This window comes from Mus pahari, chromosome 3 (genome assembly GCF_900095145.1).
Source record: "Mus pahari chromosome 3, PAHARI_EIJ_v1.1, whole genome shotgun sequence".
NCBI classification, from domain to species: Eukaryota; Metazoa; Chordata; class Mammalia; order Rodentia; family Muridae; genus Mus; species Mus pahari.
In genome coordinates, this window is record NC_034592.1 from 138,520,747 (window position 1) to 138,543,140 (window position 22,394).

At 37.6% G+C, this 22,394-nt stretch overlaps 3 protein-coding genes across 3 annotated transcripts in view; 1 reads left to right on the plus strand and 2 right to left on the minus strand.

The window, feature by feature from the left end:
* Nfs1 (NFS1 cysteine desulfurase) overlaps positions 1 to 2,841 on the minus strand; it is a 22,237-nt gene extending 19,396 nt beyond the window's left edge. The window contains exons 1-3 of the mRNA XM_021192906.1: positions 2,675 to 2,841; positions 2,030 to 2,121; positions 320 to 436 (exon numbers count right to left, since the gene is read on the minus strand). Of these exons, the coding sequence (XP_021048565.1) occupies positions 320 to 436; positions 2,030 to 2,121; positions 2,675 to 2,795 (330 nt within the window). The 5' untranslated portion in view covers positions 2,796 to 2,841. The remainder of the gene's footprint in view (positions 1 to 319; positions 437 to 2,029; positions 2,122 to 2,674) is intronic.
* Positions 2,813 to 4,505, plus strand: Romo1 (reactive oxygen species modulator 1). Its single transcript, XM_021192908.2, has 3 exons — positions 2,813 to 2,935; positions 3,116 to 3,246; positions 4,313 to 4,505. The coding sequence occupies exons 2-3, from the start codon at positions 3,116 to 3,118 to the stop codon at positions 4,419 to 4,421; spliced, it is 240 nt and encodes a 79-aa protein (XP_021048567.1). The 5' UTR covers positions 2,813 to 2,935; the 3' UTR covers positions 4,422 to 4,505.
* A 1,810-nt stretch (positions 4,506 to 6,315) lies between these two features.
* The window catches only part of Rbm39 (RNA binding motif protein 39), a 31,495-nt gene continuing 15,416 nt past the window's right edge, over positions 6,316 to 22,394 (minus strand). The window contains 11 exon segments of the mRNA XM_021192198.2: positions 6,316 to 7,249; positions 7,345 to 7,423; positions 7,822 to 7,927; positions 9,370 to 9,451; positions 13,039 to 13,071; positions 16,558 to 16,635; positions 17,200 to 17,404; positions 19,447 to 19,512; positions 19,677 to 19,814; positions 20,443 to 20,595; positions 22,323 to 22,394. The exon segment at positions 22,323 to 22,394 is cut by the window's right edge and continues 15 nt beyond it. Coding sequence (XP_021047857.1) covers positions 7,149 to 7,249; positions 7,345 to 7,423; positions 7,822 to 7,927; positions 9,370 to 9,451; positions 13,039 to 13,071; positions 16,558 to 16,635; positions 17,200 to 17,404; positions 19,447 to 19,512; positions 19,677 to 19,814; positions 20,443 to 20,595; positions 22,323 to 22,394 — 1,113 coding nt within the window. The 3' untranslated portion in view covers positions 6,316 to 7,148.

The window sequence follows — 22,394 nt, forward strand, 5'->3', positions numbered from 1 at the left end:
AACTCAGAAATCCGCCTGCCTCTGCCTCCTGAGTGCTGGGATTAAAGGCATGCGCCACCACGCCTGGCTCCCCAATAATCTTATACAGCATGAAATATTTCACTTTCTACTTGGTAGATGAGGAGTTTAAGGCTTAGAGAAATGAGAGGATTTGTCAGAGGTAGTTTACCTAGGGAATCTGGAAACTAATTAAACACAGAGTGTCAAATTCCAAAGCTACTATCTGAGTCTCTTCTAGAAAAACATCTATATCCACCTCTTGAAAGAAATGCCTCCCATAGCCCACCGAACGGAACTTCTCACAGTCCTTCATGCTAACCTGGCGAGCACGTTCCACGGCTGCCTCACTCTCCCAGCCATACGCATGAGTCCGAGAATGAGGGTTCCCATAGTAGTTGACAAGGTATGGGAGCATGGCATCAAGCACCCTGGGATCCTGAACATAAGAAAACAGAGCACAAAGTCAAATTAGAACCTGCTGGATCAACTGACACCTGCCAACCTTGCTCAGCGCATTTCCAACCTTTCAGATACTGTCTGCTTTCTTCCACTTCTTCAGACACTAATCAAATAGCAACCTGAAACATGCTCACTTCAAAACCACCTCTAATTAGAAGGTTCTGCCATTCCTGCAAGTATTTCTTTCATTTTTCCATTACTTATTGAAAGATAAGGTCTTATGTAGTTGAATCTGGCCTCAGATTGATAAGCCTACCAGGTGTGGTGGTACACACTTTTAATCTCAGCATTTGGGAGAGAGAAGCAGTCAGATCTCAGAGTTGGAGGCCTGGTTTACAGAGGTTGTTCCAGGACAGACAGGGCTACAGGTATTGAGATCAAGTCTCAAAACACCCCACAATGTACCCAAAAACTAAACCAGCCAAGTAATCCTCCTGCCAGCAAGACTATCTTGTCAGGGTGGGTGGTGGTGGTGGTGGTGGTGGTGGCGTTCGAGACAGGGTTTCTCTGTATAGCCCCGGCTGTCCTGGACTTTGTAGATCAGGCTGGCCTCGAACTCAGAAATACACCTGTCTCTGCCTCCTGAGTTCTGGGATTAAAGGCGTGTGCCACCATGCCCAGCTTCTTATTTTTTAAAGAGAGGGTTCTCTACTTTAAGATAGCTTCAAACTTACTATTAATGAAGATAATATTAAACTTCTGATCTTAATTCTCCTGCCTCCACCTCTCTAATTTTTAGAGTTGTGTGAGATGAGTTGTATAGCACTATGCCTGGCTTCATTCATGTAGTGCTAGGGGATCTAACCAAGTATTCAACCACCCAGATTTGCAGCCCTCATAGTCCCACTCTTACACTTGTATTTACAAGTGTTTCATTGCTGCCACAAAATGATTTTCACAAAGCTGTGACTTTTCAATGTACTAGTATAATCCCAGCACTTGAGAGGAAGTTACAGATAGTTGTGAGTTTTCATGTGGGTACTAGGAATTGAACCTGGGTCCTTTGGAAGAACAGTCAGTGCTCTTAACCACTGAACCATCTCTCCTGCCCCAGATTTTTGTTCTTTTTAAAACAGGTCTCAGGTTGAAGAGCTCTAGCTCAGTGGCTGCCAGAAATGGCTCTTCTTCAGGGGAACCCCGTGTTCAATTTCTAACACTCACATGAGAGCTCACAAGCGGCTATTTCCAGCTTCTGGTTCCTCCAGGCAATGCACTAATATGGTGCACAGACAAATATTCAAGCAAACACTTGTAAAATAAAATAAATGCATAAATAAAAAGGGTCTCATAGTCGTAGCTAGCCTCCAACTGAAGAAGTAGCCTAGGATGACCTTAAGCTTCTGATCTTCCTACCAGGCTGTCCTGGAGCTCACTCTGTGGACCAGGCTGGCCTCAAACTCAGAAATCCGCCTGCCTCTGCCTCCGGAGTGCTGGGATTAAAGGCGTGCGCCACCACGCCCGGCTTTCTAGAACTTTTAATGGTTCTCACTCACGTCTGAAGAATTTTAGCCAGCCGTTGAAATTTGTCCTTGTAACCTTACCTCCCTACAAAGAACCGGTTAATCCTTACCAGAGGAGTTGTGGCCTGCATGTCCATGTAGAGAGGTCGCAGTACTGCCTCTGCCTCTGAGGGTACAGCCGAATGGGGGGCATGATCTACAACTGACAACAGAGTGCATTGGCAAAGTGAGAAACTGTGGACGAAGGGCACACAATACGACAGATGTTCAAAAGTTCTTTGAGGTGAATTTAAGGAAGGTTGAGTTCAGTGTCAAAGTAAACAAACAACACGCGCTGAAAGACATTGAGTTAAGTAATAGACACAGGGTTTTTGGAAAGGGCGCAGGCAGCAGTCGGGAGCTATGTTTAAACTACATAGCACCGAGTGGGACGAGCTGTCAAAAGGAAAACCATTTAGAGGAAAAGTGAAAAGCGCAGGTTCCTTCAAAGGTTCACGGCTGGAGGAGGATCAACTAGCATCTTTAAGACTTGGCCAGGAGAGAACTGAAGGATGAGAATCCGGCTCAAGGGAAGTGCGGAGCAGGATGTAAGGGCCATCCTGAAAAAATAGGAGACCGGGCGACGCGAAGGTTTAAGAGTCTGGCCGATGGAACACGGCGGGTAGGAGCCGCAATAACGCAGTGCTTAGCAGCACCGACCCAAGGCGGTTCGCTCATCCAGAAAGCGTGGGAGAGAGAAAGGAAAGGGAACGTACCGCGCAGGCGCAGTCCCCGGGTGGGCACCGAGGACCTTCCCAGGGCCACAGAGGTAGCCGCCAACGACGCCCGCCTCCAAGCGGCTCGCAGCAGCATGTTCGCAGCCACAGAGCCCACCATCCGCGGCGCTTGCAAGTCCTCAGCTCATGCTCCCGGAAGTAACTGCGCCGTGCTCCGGAAGCGATCCCGCGGAGCGCGAGCGCCCTCCTCCTAGCTTTCGCCTTGGGACGTCGAGCTGAGCGATCGCCGCGGAGAACGAGGTGAGGTGGGGCCCGACGGTGGCCTGCGTCGCGCGTGCGGGGTCCTCTGTCGCGAGGAGGGTGGTGGAGGCGTGCCGCGGGCTGGCTTCTGAGGCGGGTACTACGTGACCGTGCCGTGCGCCCCCAGCCGTCTCCAGGGCTGGCGACCAGGCCCTCACTGTCCTATCCCTCTCGCCGCAGATGCCGGTGGCCGTGGGTCCCTACGGGCAGTCCCAGCCCAGCTGCTTCGACCGCGTGAAGATGGGCTTCGTCATGGGTTGCGCCGTGGGTATGGCGGCCGGGGCGCTGTTCGGCACCTTCTCCTGTCTCAGGTGAGCCGCGCGGACGGAACTTCCTGCCTTCCCAGGACTCCGGAGCCCACTTAGCCGAGGTTGAAAGCACAGGACTTACGGATCTGAGCTCTAAAGTCAAAATGGCTTTCTGACTCCTTGTAGTTCAGTGTCATTAGGCAGGCAGGAGGCTGAGTTTACTGCACTGTAGTGCAGTACTGTACACTTACCTCCAGTTTTGTAAGAGTCAATCAGGTTAGTATGATTTACATGATTACCTGGCACGTCGTAATTGCTTAGCGAAGGATTACTATTCTTACATGGCATTTGAACTCCCAACTGCATGTAATGAAGCAAACCTGATGAGAATTAGGTGTAGTCAAATGTTCTAACTCTGAGATAAACTGCTACTCTAAAGGTCATCGCCACATTTGGATACTGTACTTATAAATTACTATTTACCCAGAACTAGCTTAATTGTAGTGCTAAGTACTGTAGTTAACCACATAGCAGTAGCCATGAGCACCTTAAATCCACCAGCACTCTGACGCAGTGGCAGGAGGATTCCTGAATTCAATACTAGCCTAGTATAGAATATGAGTTCCAAGACAGCCAGGGCTGTTACACAGAGAAACCGTCTCATCATCATCACCATAAAACAGTAATAAATTAAAAAGTGTAGTTACCGAGTCTGTAAATATGATGTCCATTTTAATTTTACACTTTTTGCAGTTTATAAATTGCAGCGCTTGACTCTTAATCTAGTTGAAACAAAACACTAAGGAACTATCTAGAAGAAAAATGGCTACTCGATGATAAATACCATAAAGGCACAAACATGACTGTTTTCCTGCCCGTGTACTTCACTCATTATCTCTGCATCTACAAACTGATTAATGCAGCATTCAGCACAGGTCCTAGAGACTCTGGATAGATATTTTCCTTGTCATTGCTAATCCTATGTGGGAAAGAGTAGCATTTTAAGAATGACAAATGAGATTGTCAAACTGTTAGTGCTTAACGTATTTCAACAGATTATAAAGGGGGTAATTAGTTCAAAACTCTATTCCTGTATTCCCAAATTGCTCTTTCTTGGTTTCCTCCTCAGGATCGGAATGCGGGGTCGGGAGCTAATGGGCGGCATTGGGAAAACCATGATGCAGAGTGGCGGCACGTTTGGCACTTTCATGGCCATTGGAATGGGCATACGATGCTAATTAGGGCTAGGATGCCCTGCTATACCTTAACTTCCCCATCCATTTCCACACTTGTACAATAATAAAGTTGTTTTCTTCTGGTTATCAGTCTATTTTTACTCCAAAGACCTAGTGTTTATCCTAGACCCAAAGGTTTGGTAGTCCCAGTACGAATCTCAGTGGTGACCCGAAATTGTTTAATTCTAACTCTATGATCATGTCATCTGGAGACTAAATCTCTACCCAGCCTTGTTGACACACTTTATCCAAGCACTCTGAAGATGGAGACTCCATAAACCCGCCCAAAAAATCCTGCTTCAGCATACCAATTATAAAAACTTTACTTCCCTAGTTACATAATAGGTGTCTTGTTCACAGTAGCACATTGTATGAGATTGTCTAGTTCAGAAAGATCACCAGCGGGGGGTGGTGATATGGGTCAGCAGGTAAGAGCACCTGACTGCTCTTCCAAAGGTGCAGAGTTCAAATTCCAGGAACCACATGGTGGCTCACAACCATCCTCAACGATATCTGACTCCCTCTTCTGGAGTCTCTAAAGACAGCTACAGTGTACTTACATATAATAAATCAATAAATCTTAAAAAAAAAAAAAAAATCACCAGCCTCAACATTTTAATTATCTAGGTTGCTAACAAAATTTCTTACAGAATACCCTTCTGATGGCCAAAAATCCAAACCTGACTGGCCATGGTGAGTTTTTCTGGTTAGGCAATAGTAACTGAACGTTATTCAAGAAACAAGTTTTGTTATTTTCCTTCTGATATATCTAAGATGTATTGGTTGGCAAGTTTTAGACACCCAAGTCAGTCATACTTTTTTGAAGTCATACTATTCTTAGTTCCCATTCCAATCCACAGCCTCCTAGAGTTGACTTAACTCATCTGCTAAGAAAGGTTAAATACAATGCATATTGTGCCAACAGATTTAAAATGAAGGCAGCAGGAGGCAGAACCTGGCTTTAATTCCTAGCACCTGTTTTACAACATATAAGCTCACTTACAGAGGCCATCCACAAGTACCAAGCATGTATGTGGTATACATATGTCCAGGAACAATGTTCATAAAATTATTTTTTAAAACAGAGATAAGTCTTGAGTTTGAGGACATCCTCATGGTTTGTTACAAGCTTTTTAACAGTCAAGACTATAGGGAAAAAAAAGAGTCAAAAGAAAAGTAAGGACTGTTCAGCATTTTAAGGAATAACCGGGAACCAGGAAATAGTTTGAGGTGCTATTTTTGTCCAATTAGGGATGGTAGTGCTTATGTATTCTTTCCTTCTTTTCCTTTGTGACAGGATTTCTGTGTAGCACTGGCTGTCCTGGAACTCTGTAGACCAGGCTGACATCAAACTCAGAAATTCACCTGCCTCTGCCTCCAAAGTGCTAGGACTAAGGTATGTGCCACCAATACTGGCCTGCTTATATACATTTTTAAGACACAAGAAAAAACCAGTGTGTGAAAGAGCTAACATGCAATGCATGAACAGCACTTAGGTAGAAATAAATTCTTATGTAGTATATCATTACAACGTAAAAAAAATATAGTACATAAGACAATGATTAAACACAGAGAAGAATGAGTACATTTTCCAAAGGACATGTTTTCTTCAATGTACAGGACACTTTGTACTGGTATTAGACAACCAACAGTGGATGCGACTATCACTAAGAATGAAATAAGCATATTCTAGGCATGTATGCTGACGCACATACCTCTCCTTTTCAACAGCCAAGAGGTTCAGGGAGTAACATATTCAAGCCTTTGGTAGATCTGACCCATATAATGCTGAAACACTAACTTGAAAACAAGAAGAAAACAAACCCAAAGTATACCATGATAGCCTATGCTTAAGTTTGTAACATGAAAACATTTGAAAAACGAAAATTTTCTTGTGGCCTTTTTCAGAGAATTTTATTTGAGTGGTTCTTACAAAGATTGTTGCAATATGAAAGTCATTTGTTTGATAGAAATATCAAGCTNTCTTGTCAAACACACTGAAGTAACCCAAAAATATATTTCAGAGCTCACAGAGCTTAAAAAGAGCAAAGATTATATGCAACCAGACAAAACCTATTTCTGCATTTCCNATCTCTTGCCCAAGACTGCTTTACTCAATCTATTACATCAGCCACCTTGAGGAAATGCAGGGATCATTTTGTTTGGAATCTCAAGACACACTAAAACATATAGTATTTACAAAGAAACTTTTACAGATACATTAATTGAAAAAATTACCATCAAGAAATATTTTGAAATCCCCTTCTTGCCAAATGATCAAGATCAAATGCTAAGCAGCCATATAGCCACTTTTTTCGCACACTAAATGTGGATTCTGGAAACCTTTGCTGAACCATGAGCCAAATACATGAATGTGAATTGTGACTGCTGTGTAAAAAGTTAGGTTTCTGAAACATTAAAACATTACCTGTCTGCCTTTATACAGAAAGCACATTTGTTCCCCTAGAGCTATTCTATAGATCCTTAATGTCATTTTCTACATGGACATTTAAAACAGCAGAACAAGAGAACAGCTTTGCATAAAGTAGGATTTGCTAGTTAGGGAGAATGAGCACACTGCATTCCTGTTAACATTTTTATTTTTCAAGGTAACAGGAGTGGTATACAAATGACAGTAGACCCTTGCCTCTTTATTTTTATCTAAATAAAAGATAACTCAGATGAATTCAAGAGAAAAAAAGCTATATACATAAAGGACTGTATCTTCCTTCATCGTCTACTTGGAACCAGTAGTTGTGTTGCTGTCATAGAATCAGGAAAGAGGTTGTGGTAAGTTGGAAGAGGTACATAGGCTGCTGTTATCATTTTACCTGTTGGCAAAAAAAAAAAAAGTTGGGTAAGCAGTTTTTTACTCAATGTTAAATACTTGGTATTTCAACAAAAAGGCTTTGTAGCAGTTACTCACCAGCAAACCATCTGCCATGCAATGCATTGACAGCAGCAATAGCCGCAGCAATAGATGGGCACTTTACATACACATTGCCCTAAAATTTCCAAAAGAAAAAAATTAATGACTAAAACAACCACTGAACAAAAAAAAAAAAAAAAAAAAAAAAAAAAAAAAAAAAAAAAACAGACTAACAGGTGGATCTCTGAGTTTGAGGTTTGCTTGGTCAGCAGAGTTGCAGGACAGGCGGGACTACACACACACACACACACACACACACACACACACACACACACACACACAGAAAACAGTCTTAAAAGAAAAACCAAAACAAAGAAAAACACAGAAGGAAATAAAACCTAAGGGGTAATACGGTGACAATTATTACATGGCTAGCGGTATGAAAAGAAAGATAGACAATAGTAGACACCTCAATCCCAGAAGCTCGGGAAGCATATTACACAAATAAACAATGTCTTGAAAAACAAAAATTACCTGAGCTGAATTTTTGTCAACATAAATATGAATGACTCCTCCATGTTTATTACATTCTTCAATGACATCATCTTTAATCTCTGTGTCCCATCCAACTTCTTCTTCTCTGTAAGAAAGTAATAAAAATAATGAAATTGTATTTAAGTAATGATTAAGTACATTGTGTGTGAACATGGGGATGCATGTGGACCATCAAACACAGAGTCCATTTCAGCTAAATCATGAATACCAGGGATCCAATTCTCATCTTCAGACTTGGCAGCAAAGCACCTTTACTCCCAGTGAACCATCTAGTTTACCTTTTACTATGCAGTAATTCTCACAGCACACAGCAAATTAACTATACTAGTTAACCAATTAGCTTGCTCCATGTATCTGCTTATTTATACCAATAGCCCAAGTTGACATTCAAAACTTGACAAGCATTTGACATGCTCAGCTATCCACCCATACCTAAACATGTTCTTTAAATTTAAGATGTTATAATACATAAAAGATTTACAAGAGAGTCAGTTACTTGTTATCAATTTTTACTACCAAGTTTACTATAAATTTTGTGGAGTTGACTCAGCAGGTAAGAGCAGTTGTTGCTTTTGCAGAGGACTTAAGTCTTAGTTAAAAATCAACACGGCTACTTAAAACTTTAACTTCAATTTTATACAAATGTAACATTTCTGTTCCTTCAGATACAGGTAAGCATGTGGCATACACACATGCAAGCAAACACTGATACACATAAAGAAACAATTAAAAACCTGACAAATCAGAAGCTGTAGTTGCTATATAATTCTAATGACCAGAATTCTATATAAAGCAGCTAGCTAAACCCTTTTAAAAACCATCCTGAGGCGGCAAGATGAAATAAAGTTAACTAAATATTGAACTATGGAATCCACATACTTATGTAGCAAAAGGTATATAGAAAAATTATATTAACATCATACATTAGTAAAGAGGTAAACTAAAAGCAGATAAAATTATCATAGGTTAAAAGCCTGCATGGACTACATTACTTCTACTAATCAATCACAAGGCTAGCTCTTAACAATTGAAGGTAAGACCCTGTTGGAATTTAAAAAAACAACAACAAAAAAAGAGGACTAGTGATCTTCATCAGTGGCGTAACTGCCTGGCACGCAAGGCTCAGGGCCCTAGGTCTTATCTCTATGTCAGAAAAAAAATCCTGTAGCAGATGCTGAGTGGTTAGGAGGACATTTAACTTGTTATTCTTTAGAGTACCAGCTTCAGTTACTAGTACATAGCAACAATCCTGATGTCCATTCTGACCTCCCTGAGCACAAGTGATGGACACATACATAGAAGCAAAAAACTTATATATTCTAATCAAACAAGCCAAAATTAGCAGGTAAACAAGTGTAGGCAAAAGATTGGTGACAGAAATTTCAAGAAAATTAAATTTTATTCAATGTGCCCAATTAAATATAAACGAGATTAAAAGAATGAAAAAGGCCAACATATCACAATAATACATTTTCAATTGTGAAATATTCTAAATGTTAAACTATCATATTGTACAAATATACTTACGTTTGAGGATTAAACATGTTAGAAAGTTGGAAACACTGTGTTGCAAGAGGTTGAACAGACGCAGCTGCAGCTAAAGCTGAGGCTAAAAAAGGAAGAATAAAAATTAGCTTTATGGAAAATGTGTCAATATTCCTGGACAATTAACTAAAATTCAACCCTATCTATATATGGATGACAAAATTTACATAACACCTTCATGAATGTGAAATAAGATAGTGAAATAAGATAGTTACTCACTTTACCATAATTCCAGTTAAGCACAAATACCTTAGAACATCTTTAGCTTCACTAATGATAGCAACAAAAAGTACAAATACTCAAGTATTTAAAGAATGAGAAGGGGAAAGGAGTGTTCACACATTTCATTCAGATGCAAACATATATGCCTAAAAATTATAAGAGCCATGTTTGGAACTTCGTTGTCAGGTGTATTTGTCTAGCAGGCATGAAGCTCTGGGTTTGATACCAACCACAGCATAAATTCAATGTGCTAATAATCTTAACAGAAAGGTAGATAGATGCAAGACAAATAGAAGTTCAAATTCATCTAAGCCAACATAACAACTTTTAGGCTAGACTACAATATACAAAAACCTGTCTTTCTGCAACAATTATATTTAAGAGGGGGCACAGTGGCATACGGCTTTTATCTCACTACTTGGGAGATAGAGGCAAAAGATCTCAGAGCTCTTAGGTCACTTTGAGCTACAAAGCAAATTCTGAGACAGGTAAGAGTTTATGGAGAGACAATTTTCTTAAATGAAACCAAACCTAAAAGGGGTTAAGGACAGATATGCAATATAAATCTATTAAAAACAAACAAAAATCCTCCCCAGAAATCATTCCAGAAATAAAAAAAGTAAAAATGAAAGGTTGGTTTTATCCTGAAATGATAGCAGTAATACAAATTGCAATTGTTGGAAAGCCTAAATAGAGTAACAATCTTTTCTCTTCCTTTTGCGAGGAATATAGTCTTATGTTTAAAAGATAAACAAAGGGGTTGGAGAGAGGGCTCAGCGGTTAAGAGTTCAATTCCCAGCAACCACATGGTAGATCACAACCATCTGTAATGGGATCTGAGGCCCTCCAATGGTGTGTCTGAAGAAAGTGACAGTGTGCTCACATATATAAAATAAATCTTTATTTAAAAAAATAAAAAAAAGTTAAGTAAAAGACATATCAATATATTAAATTTTTATACAATACGTATTCTGAAGAACTTGGTAAAGCTTTTAAGCAGCCAAAGTCTTATTTATTTAAATTCTTATCTGTATGAGAATTTTGCCGGCATGCATGCGCATCACAGGTATCGTTTCCCTCAAGGGCCAGAAACACTAACATTTGTTAAGTACTATTGTAAGCTATGATGTGGTTGATGGTAATCAAACCTTGATAATGAAGCAAAAGTCAAAAGTGCTTTAAATCCAAAGAACAATTTTCTTTAAAAAACACAAATCGAAATATAAAAACCATATAAAAGATGATGTATAGTATACCAGGAAAAATGTCCTAAAAAAGTAACATTTTAAATAATTTCTGTCTTAGAAAAATGGGAAACCAGAAACAGCAGTTTAGATACAGTTTGACTACTATAAATATGAAATTTCTGGACCCAGCAATATTCAACCTTAAAGCAAACCTGTCTATAGTTAATGACTTTTCCAAGTGAGGTGAGGTTTCTATTTGGTGTTCTTTAGGTTTGGTTTTTCTATTCTTGAGACAGGGTCTCATGTAACTCCAATTTTCAGGAAATTACCAAATATATTATGGCAGCTGTTATAGAACTCACCGTAATCATATTATCTGACCAAATCCCATTCCAATGCATAAAAACAAACAGCTAAGGATAAAATAATGCATTAAGAAATCCAGATACTTGAAATGAATAATCACCTAAGATACTATCAGACAAATTGCATGAACAAAGCTGCTCAAGAAATACCATATTAAAACTATTCTGTGAGTTACAAGTGCTGTTCATTCAATATTTCCTTCAAAGATAAAGGCACGGTTGAGTAAATTGAGAAGCCTTTTCCTTGTATTTCTTCCCTATAAACAAGTATAACCTGATATAATCTAAGAACTACTAACTCCCAGAACTGCTTAAGAAACACAACTGAAGTATACATGAAAATCAAAACAAAAATATCAACAGGGCCGGCGATAGGAGCCTGAGTAAAACATATCTGAGGTCCAGACTAGACAGCTCTACATAACAGCCAAAGCTACACAGTGAAACCCTTTCTCAAAACAAAAGCAGAATAAGCATACAGAAAAGTATAAAGAAAAGTTTTAAGAAAACACCTGAGGGGAACTACTAACAGATTGAGTACTAAAGACCAAACAAGGAATGAAATCGTTCACTTTTACCTTTGATAATACTGCTAGTCATTTACAAATAACCGTACAAATGTACCATATGCTTAAAAAACTTAAAAACACATTTAATTCTCACCTAAAATTGACATGCTTCACACAGGATATTTTATATTAAAAAAGAGAAACAAACAGTTTAAAGTTGGCAGCAGGGCTGGAGAGATGGCTCAGCAGCTAAGAGCACTGCCTGCTCTTCTGAAGGCCCTGAGTTCAACTCCCAGTAAACACATGGTGGCTCACAACCACCCATAATGAGATTTGACTTCCTGTTCTGGAATGTGTGAAAACAGCTAGTGTACTTACATATAATAAATAAATAAATCTTTTAAGATATAATAAAATCAAGTTGGCAGCAAACTACAGCAGTAAAATACTTTCTTGATAGATTTCAGAAAGACATGAAAACGGCCTATTCGCCATATATATATATGACCATGATTTCATGATGCATGTAATTATTCATAACAATTCATAACCCTATTCCTGGCTTAGTAATATACGCAAGTACAAACCAATCAGTAAAACATCACAAAATGCAATATAAATATAATTCTAAACTCAAGTAAACATGAACACACTGCATGAATATCAGAAGAGGGCCTAAGATTCCATTGCGACTTACTGTAAGCCGCCATGTGGATGCTGGCAATTGAAATTAGGGCCTCTGGAAGAGCAGTCAGTGCTATTCCATCTCTCTGAAACATCTCTCCAGCCCTGAATTAAATTGTCCAACATTGTGATGTTTTAAAGTCTGGTATGCTAACAAATTTTACTTTGTTTAAATATAAACCTTACAGTTAAGAGAAAAGCATGAGGGGCTGTTGAGATGGCTCAGCGGGTAAGAGCACCCAACTGCTCTTCCAAAGGTGCAGAGTTCAAATCCCAGCAACCACATGGTGGCTCACAACCATCCGAAATGAGATCTGACTCCCTCTTCTGGAGTGTCTGAAGACAGCTACAGTGTACTTACATATAATAAATAAATAAAATCTTTAAAAAAAAAAAAAGAAAAAAAAGATAAAAGCATAAATACCAGACTAAGTTCTGGTTTTCTTTTTGAAGTGTCAAGGACAGTATGTTTAGCTATTTCTTTACCAGGAATCAAACAACTAAAGCTGTGAATGAAAAGATCTAGCAATCCACAACAAAATCACAGACATCCTTATCTTCTTTCACTATTAATGTACTATGGTTACAGTATGGCAAAACTATATGAATACAATAATTAACAAATTACATCTTTGTATATTTAATTGTATTTTTTAAAAAAATATCAGAATATAAGTAACTCACCTTCGGTCTGTTGTGAAAGTCGTGTTTGCAAATCTATAACAAAAGAGAATTCTACAGCTCAGTGCAGGAACAATGAAGAGCCTCAACTAACAGGGTAAATGTCAGGAAAGTATTAATAAAAGAGGACTTCAGCAGGGTTTGTTTAAAGCAAATTAGTAACACCTGGCAGCAAAACCTCTTTCCCCATTCCTCATTTACAAGGCTTTGGGACCTTTTTGTTTCCTGATAAGCTAGAAAATTATTACTGTATTCCTAATATATTATTCCCTAAGTTGTTACCACACCTAGGAATAATGGGAAATGGGGAAAAAGGAGCAAACCAGTCAGAAAATATATGAAAAACCCTGATTGAGAATTCAATTCCAAGTACTTGGGAAATAAAATTTTATAATTAATGTCAATAAAAATTCAGTATTTCAGAAGCTTGTATTAATACTGTAGGTGTTAAAACCACACACAATCAAGAGCTAGAATCCTTTCCACTAATTTTCAAGTTTAGCATTATTCACTGAGAAAGATGTCATTCCAACAATTTGGAACATCTTTTTAAGAACTTCTCAGATTTAACCTGTCAATGATTTTTATAACAGGTTCAAAATTTGATCAATGTTAATTTTCTCAAATACTATGAAAATTTGTGTTTCTATACAGGAAAGCATGTCAAACATATCAGACATGTAAAGAAGACTGCATGAGCAGGGAAACAAATTAAGGCACAAAATAGGTGTGGCCCAAGCCTTTATTTAATCCCAGCAATAGTGGGGCTGAGGCAAGAAATGTTATCCATTGAGGACAATTTGTCTGATCTGTATATAGGGAATTCCAGGTCAGCCAGGGATAAATCATATTAAGACCTTGTCTCAACCCAACAAAAACCAAAATCCTGTATTGCTGCGACGTGATCACAGTTAATGAACATATTCAATTTGTGACATAAGGAAATCTAAACCTTTTAATTTACTGGGTTAAAACAGTTGGGCCATCAGGGCTAAAAATTGACATATCAAAGAGGTGAATTGTAAATTTATGTATGCTCAATAGAACCAGTATGAGTAACTTAAAATACTGTTTCCTTTTCACACATAATAGCTATTGTACACATATCAGAGATTTATACTATTAAGTTCAAATAACTTTGGTTACTTCCACTATGTATTAGGAAACAAGGAGTTCAATGCCAGAGTCAGCTGCAGAAGGTATCCCAAGGGCAACTTGGGCTATATACATAAGAATCGAAATCCCTACTCTACATCAAAAAGATAGCAATTGGGAAGTCCAGGAGACAAAAGGATAGGAAAGAGGATTATTCTCAGCTACTAAACAAAGGATTACCAGGGATATCCAATAACATCCAGCCTCAGGAGTATCTGGATATAATGCTAGTACATAAACAGTCAGCCTATCATCCTACATATGGTACATACTCTTACATATTGTAGAAGAATACATCAACACAACGCACATTAGCCTCTAACCTCTGCACATTGGCAGAGGCATAAGGAAAATATCAAAATAATTAAATGCATTTAACACAGCTATATCCACTGATAAAGAACAAAATGTGGGACCCCTGCAAGCACAGCCAACAGTTACCCAATAAGCCATCATTTACACTTACTTCCTACACGAGAAACTTTATGAGAAAGGATGGCAGCACTGTAAAAGGGTAAGATTGCTCTAGCGTAATGATTATCTACAATTTTTCTGCATGAAATTTTGAGCTTGAATGAAGAGAAACAGTAAGGTAAATAATCATTTTTTTATTTTTATATTTTGTTTTGGTTTTTCGAGACAGGGTTTCTCTGTATAGCCCTGGCTGTCCTGGAACTCACTTTGTAGACCAGGCTGCCTGCCTCTGCCTCCAAAGTGCTGGGATTATAAAAGAATGTGCAACCACTGCATGTCTAATTAATCATTTTCAAGTCAAAGTTTCTCTCAGTAGTTCAGGATAACCTGGAGCTGACTATGTAGAATAGGCTGGCTAACTCCTAACCCCTATACTCCAACTCCTAACCCCTATACTCCAAGTATTAACTACCATGAAAGGTATGCACTATTAATATTATTGTTATTATTATTATTATTGTTATTAGCATTATTACCTTTTTAATGTTTTTCAAGAAGTCCTGATTGTCCTAGATTGTCATCCTGGTTGTCCCAGAACTTATCCTGTAGACCAGGCTTGGCCACCTAGTCAGAGTTGACATGCCTGCCTCTCAAAAGTGCTGGGATTAATGGTATGCACCAAAGAAGCCTAGAACATTAGTTTTCTTAAAAAATTATTTTTATCTTATCTTTATTAATGTGCAAGTTAGTGTAAGCCACTAAAAGTGCAGAGGCTATTAGAGGGCGTGAGATTCCCTGCAATTAGATCAACATGTTACTAAGCTAACACTTGTGCTTGGGGCTAACAGAACTAAAATCCTCTAGAAGCAACCTCGCTGAGTTGCATCTATCATCTCAACATTAAGTATTCCATATTATTTCTGAAGTCAGTTTACTTCAATTAAAAAAATTGACTAGTGATGTAATTTAAAAACAAGCCAATCATAATAGGTAATGTGTAAAAAAACTGACAAGCAGAAACACAGGTAACAGATAACTGTGTTGAGCTGAAGACATTTCACTTGCAGAAATATCTTACTTTTCCATCCTCATCATTTATGTTGGAATTGCTTTCAGAACATATGCTTTATCAAGCACAGAGGTCTCTGGGCACATTCAGACTATTTAACAGTCTAAAAATCTCACAAGGTCTCACTTTGAGAAAATTAAAACACAAAATAACCATACTTAGAACTTGTAAACATTTGTGGCATACTATATAAAAGTTTAAAAACAGGGTCTTACTCCTTAGATCATGTTAATGCTGCCTCATCTTGCAAAAGTTGGTATTAACGGTTCCTAACCATCATACCTGGATAAAATGTATCCTTTACATATTATATGTACTTCTAATTATGATAGGCCTATCAAATGAAATACAACCTTAGATCACAGATTATGGGCAATTTGTTTAAGATTTTTGTCTTCATGTATGTCTGTATATTGTGTGTACCTGTGACCTGCAGAGGTTAGACAAAGACATAGGTGTCCCAGAACTGGAATTGTTAGATGGTTGTAAGCACATAAGTGCTAGGGGGTATAAAAGGGCTAAATTAGCACTTTTCCCCTTAAGTTGCTTTTGTCAAGATATTTTAGCATAGATACATGGAAAAAAGTAGTTTTGTTTATTACTGGTAATGCAAATGTTTAAGCAAAACTTTACCAGATGCTTGGAGTTTTATCTGGTAACACTAACAATTTATCTATACTTGAAATGTTTCTATATTCAAGGAGTGCTCTGGATGGTTGTATGCAAATATACATAACAAACCTATTCTTTGCAATTATTAACATGCTAGAAGTACTTAATGAATTGAATTCTCAGTTAGTCCTTTGAAATGCAAAAAAATTTGGCATATTTTCGAATTAGATGAAAATACAATGATTTCAAATTAGAAAGGATTCAATTCCTACCTGCCACAGCACCAAATGCCAAAGAGCCACTCATTTGTAAAGCCTGTTGTGCGGCAGGTGGAATCTGCAAACCGGTACCTGTAAAAGAATAAATCTTCAATTTTTATGTCAACAGCGGAGATAAACCAAATACTGGGAGTTCATGCTGTAAACTCAAGAGGTGTCTGCAAAATGTCTCTGCACTAACAGACCTACGTTCCATCTACCAAAGATAACCTGTAGTACTCTTTAGTAGCCATGTATGGTAAAAGGATAAAATATTTTCCCCTTAAATAGCTCTCTCTCTGACCTCCCCAATTAAAGATGTCATTTATATACCATCAAAATAAATATACATACACACAAAATAAAGGAAATAATAGTTACTTTATCTAAAAAATTATAAAAGCCAAAGAAAATATCCACAACTCATTTAAGGAGTCTGGTGATATATAAAGCAAAAAAAACTATAGTGTTTACTATAATGTATACCAAAATGAGGACAACATTAAAGTTTCAACAAGACAATGGTAAAGATAACTATGTATTCCTATACATAAACATTAACTCCAAAATAACAATTTTTTTTCCATTTTTTTAGTTTGCATAGCTCATTTACCTTTCTACCAATATGATAAATCAGTAGCTTTATTCAATACTTACCCTCTGCAAGTCTTGCCATTAACTGAAGACGTCCAGTTGTTCCCAAGTCAATTCCAGTCCTTTCTAGTTCATCACTGTCCAAAAATGAACTAGCACTAGAAGCATCAGTTCGTTCAGTAACATGACCAACTTTCATTGGTCTCCCAGCTAACTCAAATCCATTAAGCTGTTCCAAAGCCTTTTTGGCACATTCTGAGTCAGAAAACTAGAATAGACAACAGAATTTTTAACTTATTAATGTGTGTTTATATTATTATAAAGAGATCTTATACTGAAAAACTGCAAAAAAATACCTGAAGAAAATTACAATACGTGTATAAAATTAGACCATTATGTTTGCGTAAATATAGCTTAATGAATATGGGAACTTTGAAACCTTTTTAATTTTTATGCCGAGTGTCATTTTGTAATTTTTAGCATAGAACTCACTATGAACAACAATCTGGCCTTGAGATCCTACTACCTTAGCATCCTTATTTCTGGGATTAAAGGTGTAACAGTATGTCTAGAAGCCTGAATTTATAAAAGAACTTTAGAGTCCAGATTGCAAAAGGACATTTTCGTCCTAGAAACTCCTTACATTATCAACACACCCACTAAATTTAACAAAGCTTCCTCTCACGTATTTTTTTCCTTCAATCTCCAGACTTATTTTCTCTGCCCTATACTCAAAGACTATCACCCTAATCTTCTAATAGATTAAATCAGGTTCCATAAATCTCCAGATCTCATTCAATGATTCTTATGGCCTCAAGATATATTCCAATACCTTTCATTTCCACAGAAATTTTGACAGTAATAGGAGTTATGGCTCAGTGTTTAAACACTATTGCTACTCTTTTCCAGAGTACTAGTGTTCAGTTCTAAACATCTATACCCTGTTCCTTAAAACGACCCATAGCTGGGCTTGGTGGCGCACACCTTTGATCCCAGCACTTGGGAGGCAGAGACAGGTGGATCTCTGAGTTCGAGGCCAGCCGGGTCTACAGAGTTCCAGGACAGCCAGGGCTATACAGAAAAACCCTGTCTGGAATAATGAAAAAAAAAAAAAAAAAAAAAAAAACAACAAAAACCAACACCTATAATTCCAACTCCATATGATATTATGCCCTCTACCTCTCTATGTACCTAAACATACACAAGTTTATGTTTACAGAGTATCATGTCTCCTGCCTTTTGGAAGCAGATCCCTGAATTTATTTGCAGTCTGGGTTACATATACATACATACGTACATATATACACACATGCATACTAGGTGCTGGACTACAAACAGACCTTGCTTCAAAATGATTAAGGAAGTAAATATATAAATACTTCAAATCCCAGCGCCACATGGTGGCTCACAACCATTTGTAATGAGATCTGATGGCCTCTTCTGGTGCATTTGAAGACAGCTTATGTATAATAACAAGTAAGTCTTTGGGCCAGAGCAAACAGGGACCGAATGAGCTGAGCTGACAGGAACGAGCAGAGGTCCTAAAATTCAATTCTCAACAACAACATGAAGGCTCACAACCATATACAGCTACTGTATCCGCATATACATAAAATAAATGAATCTTTACTTTAAAAAAGGGGGAAATGCAGTAAGCAGTAAAAATCAAGTTTATATGCCAAAAATAAAAAACAAAATAAATACAACAAAAACCAAAAGAAAACCCTCATATTAATGTTTCTAGAAGCAAACTAAAACTACTCCCAAATTCATTTTGTTGTTTTGGTTCATTCCAGTGATTTCATTTTCTCCCTTCAACCATGACATCCAAATTTTCGTTTAATTGATGGGTCTGTAAACACTGTCACATCATGGACTTGGCTGTAACCAATCCTGATATGTTAGCTTATTCCTTAATTCTAGACCTGGCTACTAGAGTTAGGTAAAATACGTCTTGGAAGGTTAGACTTTCACAGATAAGTATTTGTGTAAGACAGACATGGCATTGTGTGCCTTTAATCTTAGCACTATAAAAACAGAAATGTCATCTCAGTTTGATGCCAGCCTGACCTACATGAAGATTTAAAGCCACAGTTAAACTGAGAGACAATGACATAAAAATCAGTAATACAGCAGATACAGATGGATGTGACACAGCTAGACTATATGAATACCAGCACTCATATGCACATGTCTAAACAAACAGTACAGAGACCTCAAATTAATAAGAAATGTAGCCATGTTAACAAATGAAATCATTTTACCTATAAACCATATTCAAAGCATGTAAGATTTTATACAACTACTTACTGTAATAAACCCATATCCCTTGGACCGTCCAGTCTCACTATCCATCATGAGCTGAATACTTTCAATCTAGAATTTAAAGGCATAAATTATAAAGTTACTTCTTGAGTTAATAGTTTTGAAAAATCTAGAATATGCTTTTATTGCCTAGGACTCAACAGATTATAACAATTCTTTACATATAACCCCCCCTTTAGCCTGGAAAAATCAGAAGAAAAATGTATTAAATTTACCCTTCCAAAAGGTTCAAAGATCCCCCGAAGCATATCTTCAGTTATGTTAAAGTGTAATGAGCCTACATAGAGCCTCATAGGTCCAGCACTTCCCTTTTGTAAATTGTTTGCCATTGCAGCAGCTCTGTTTTTTTCTGCCTATAAACAAGTAAAACTCGTGTCAAAAAGTAACACAAAGCAAGCATCCAGTCAACAACAAAAGAGTATTACAGAAACGGAAGTCATCCCAAATCTATTTTTACCCTAAGTATCATTGCAAATAGACAAGAATTAGAAAACATTTGGACTATAGAAAGTGAAAGAGAATTTTGGATGGACTGGTTTGTCTAGTCCTATAGAATGTTTTGAGAAAGGATGGTGATAATAGCTGTACCATATAATGTCATTAATGGCACTAAAAGGCCTTTGTCTGCATGTTATGTAAACATTACAATACCAACCTATACTCATGACCTTAAATTATGCACACAATTTTCTATTTCAACATTTTAGTAAAGCTCTAAGTATATATGCAGTTATACTCAAGTCTATACAGTATAGTTATATATAAAATTATACTTAATTTTATACAAAAATGAAAATATAAAACTAAAAAACCAGTGCAATTGGCTTTGTGCTATTAAAAAATACAGACAAAAAAATAATGATTATGTCAGACAGATGATCTGAGCCACATTGATGGCGATCTCCTAGATAATACTAAGTCTGACATGAGCTTTAAGTGGTACAACAAGAAGCTCAATGACAAACCTCTAAATCAAGTTACCTGTGATGCCTGAACTATGATTGGCACTCCTAAAACTCGTTGGCCAGTTAATCCAATTGCTAGAGGCACTGAACTGACATCAACAAATTCCACATAGGCAATTCCTTTGGAACGTCTTGAATTTCTATCAGAAATCATTCTCACATCTCGAACCTAAGAAGAAACCAAATATAATTAATATTCTGTAGTCAAATAATCCAGTATAAACTGCATACATAATTTCAACATATAATCAGAAATACTGTCGCAATACACATCCGCATGGCTTAAACTTCATTGTGTTGATCAAACTAGCCATAAATTCACATAAATCTGGAGACCTCTGCCTCCAAAGTTGGAAGAACTAAATTTCACAAAGAGAGTTAAGGTGTTGGCATAAGTTTTAATAAAGCACTGAAGAAGACAGAAGTGGATTTGAATTTGATGCTATGCTACTCCACACAGTGATACCAATCAGTATTACTGATTAGTAATACTAATGTGCATGACGATGCATTACTGCACTCCTTAGCACACAACAGCCAGGTTTACAGAGACACACTCTGCATCAGCCATAGCTGTCCTGAGAAACACTGTCTATAGAATAAAACAAACAACTCAGTAATTAAAATATAGATACCAGTATTTAACCCCATCTACTAGGATTATGTTTCCCACCTATAATAAATGAGATAAATTAATGGACTGTCTTTGAGGAAAGTGGTAAAATTGTGTGTCTCGGCTTTACCTGTTCAATCCTTCCATCATGGACTATAAAAATGAAAATGTTATCAGCCTATGATTAACTCTTTTAATACAAAATAGTAAAGGATGTTATTTTGCAAGGTTGTCCTGTAACAGCATGCATATGCCTTAACCTCAAAGGACCACTTACTTTTATTCACAAGTTGCAGAGAATGGCCTAAGGCAAAACAGTGGGTAAGCAATAGAGTCGGCATGAAAAAAACAGATTGAAGACTTCATAACTATTTTAAGTTCTCCAAATTTAAGTGACTTCTCACTATTATTTTCTTGTTTTTTTATATTAACATCCTTTAGCATTTTGTTTTCCTGAGACAGGGTTTTCCTATCCTGGAACTCTGTACATCTACCTACCTTCCTCTGCCTCCTGAATGCTAGGCAGGTACCACCACTGCCTATCTTCCTCCTAATAAATGTGCAAAATTGCACACTGCCACTATCATTGATTACATTCCAAAACTAAGTTCTTATCGCTAATGGCAAAAGTACAATGTAAATAAACATGACTTGGAGGAATTCAGGGACAAATGATATGGAAACCTCTTCCCTGAGAACTAGCTCTCACAGTACAGGGAGCTGCTTAAAAAGTTGGCTAAGGAAGAAAAGCTAGATGACCAGGGCACTTACTGTCTTCTATATGACATAGAAACTGCACTAAAAACATATCAACAATACATTGGTGAAAACAAAAGACATACCGATGACTTTGGTAGTTTTCTAATTCTAAGTAGTCAACCCTAAAACTACACACATACAAGGAATATATGTGGCTGAATATGTGTGTGTGTATATATGTGAATTAAAGGATTTTTATCTGTAACCCTATTGTGCCAAATTCAAAGTCTTTGGTTTTATTTGGGGGAAAGAGTTTTGTTTTATCCTTATGCTTTTTGAAACAGGGTTTCTCTGTGTAGCCTCTGATGTCCTAGAACTTAATGTCCGCACTGGCCTCAAACTCAAGAGCTTGGCATACCTCTGCCTGAGAACTGTGGTTATAGGCTTCCAAAAGCAATGGCTACTTTTTGGACACAACTCTAAGTGGCCCTGGTTATCCTTTGAAATCACAGCAATATACCATAATGACAATTACTGAAAAACTCAACAAATAGACTTGCAATATTTAAAATTTGAGAAGTTACCTTTCCAACTGTAGAGAAAAACTCTTCCAAATCTCTCGGTCGAATTCTTGCTGCCAGTTGCATGCAGAAAAC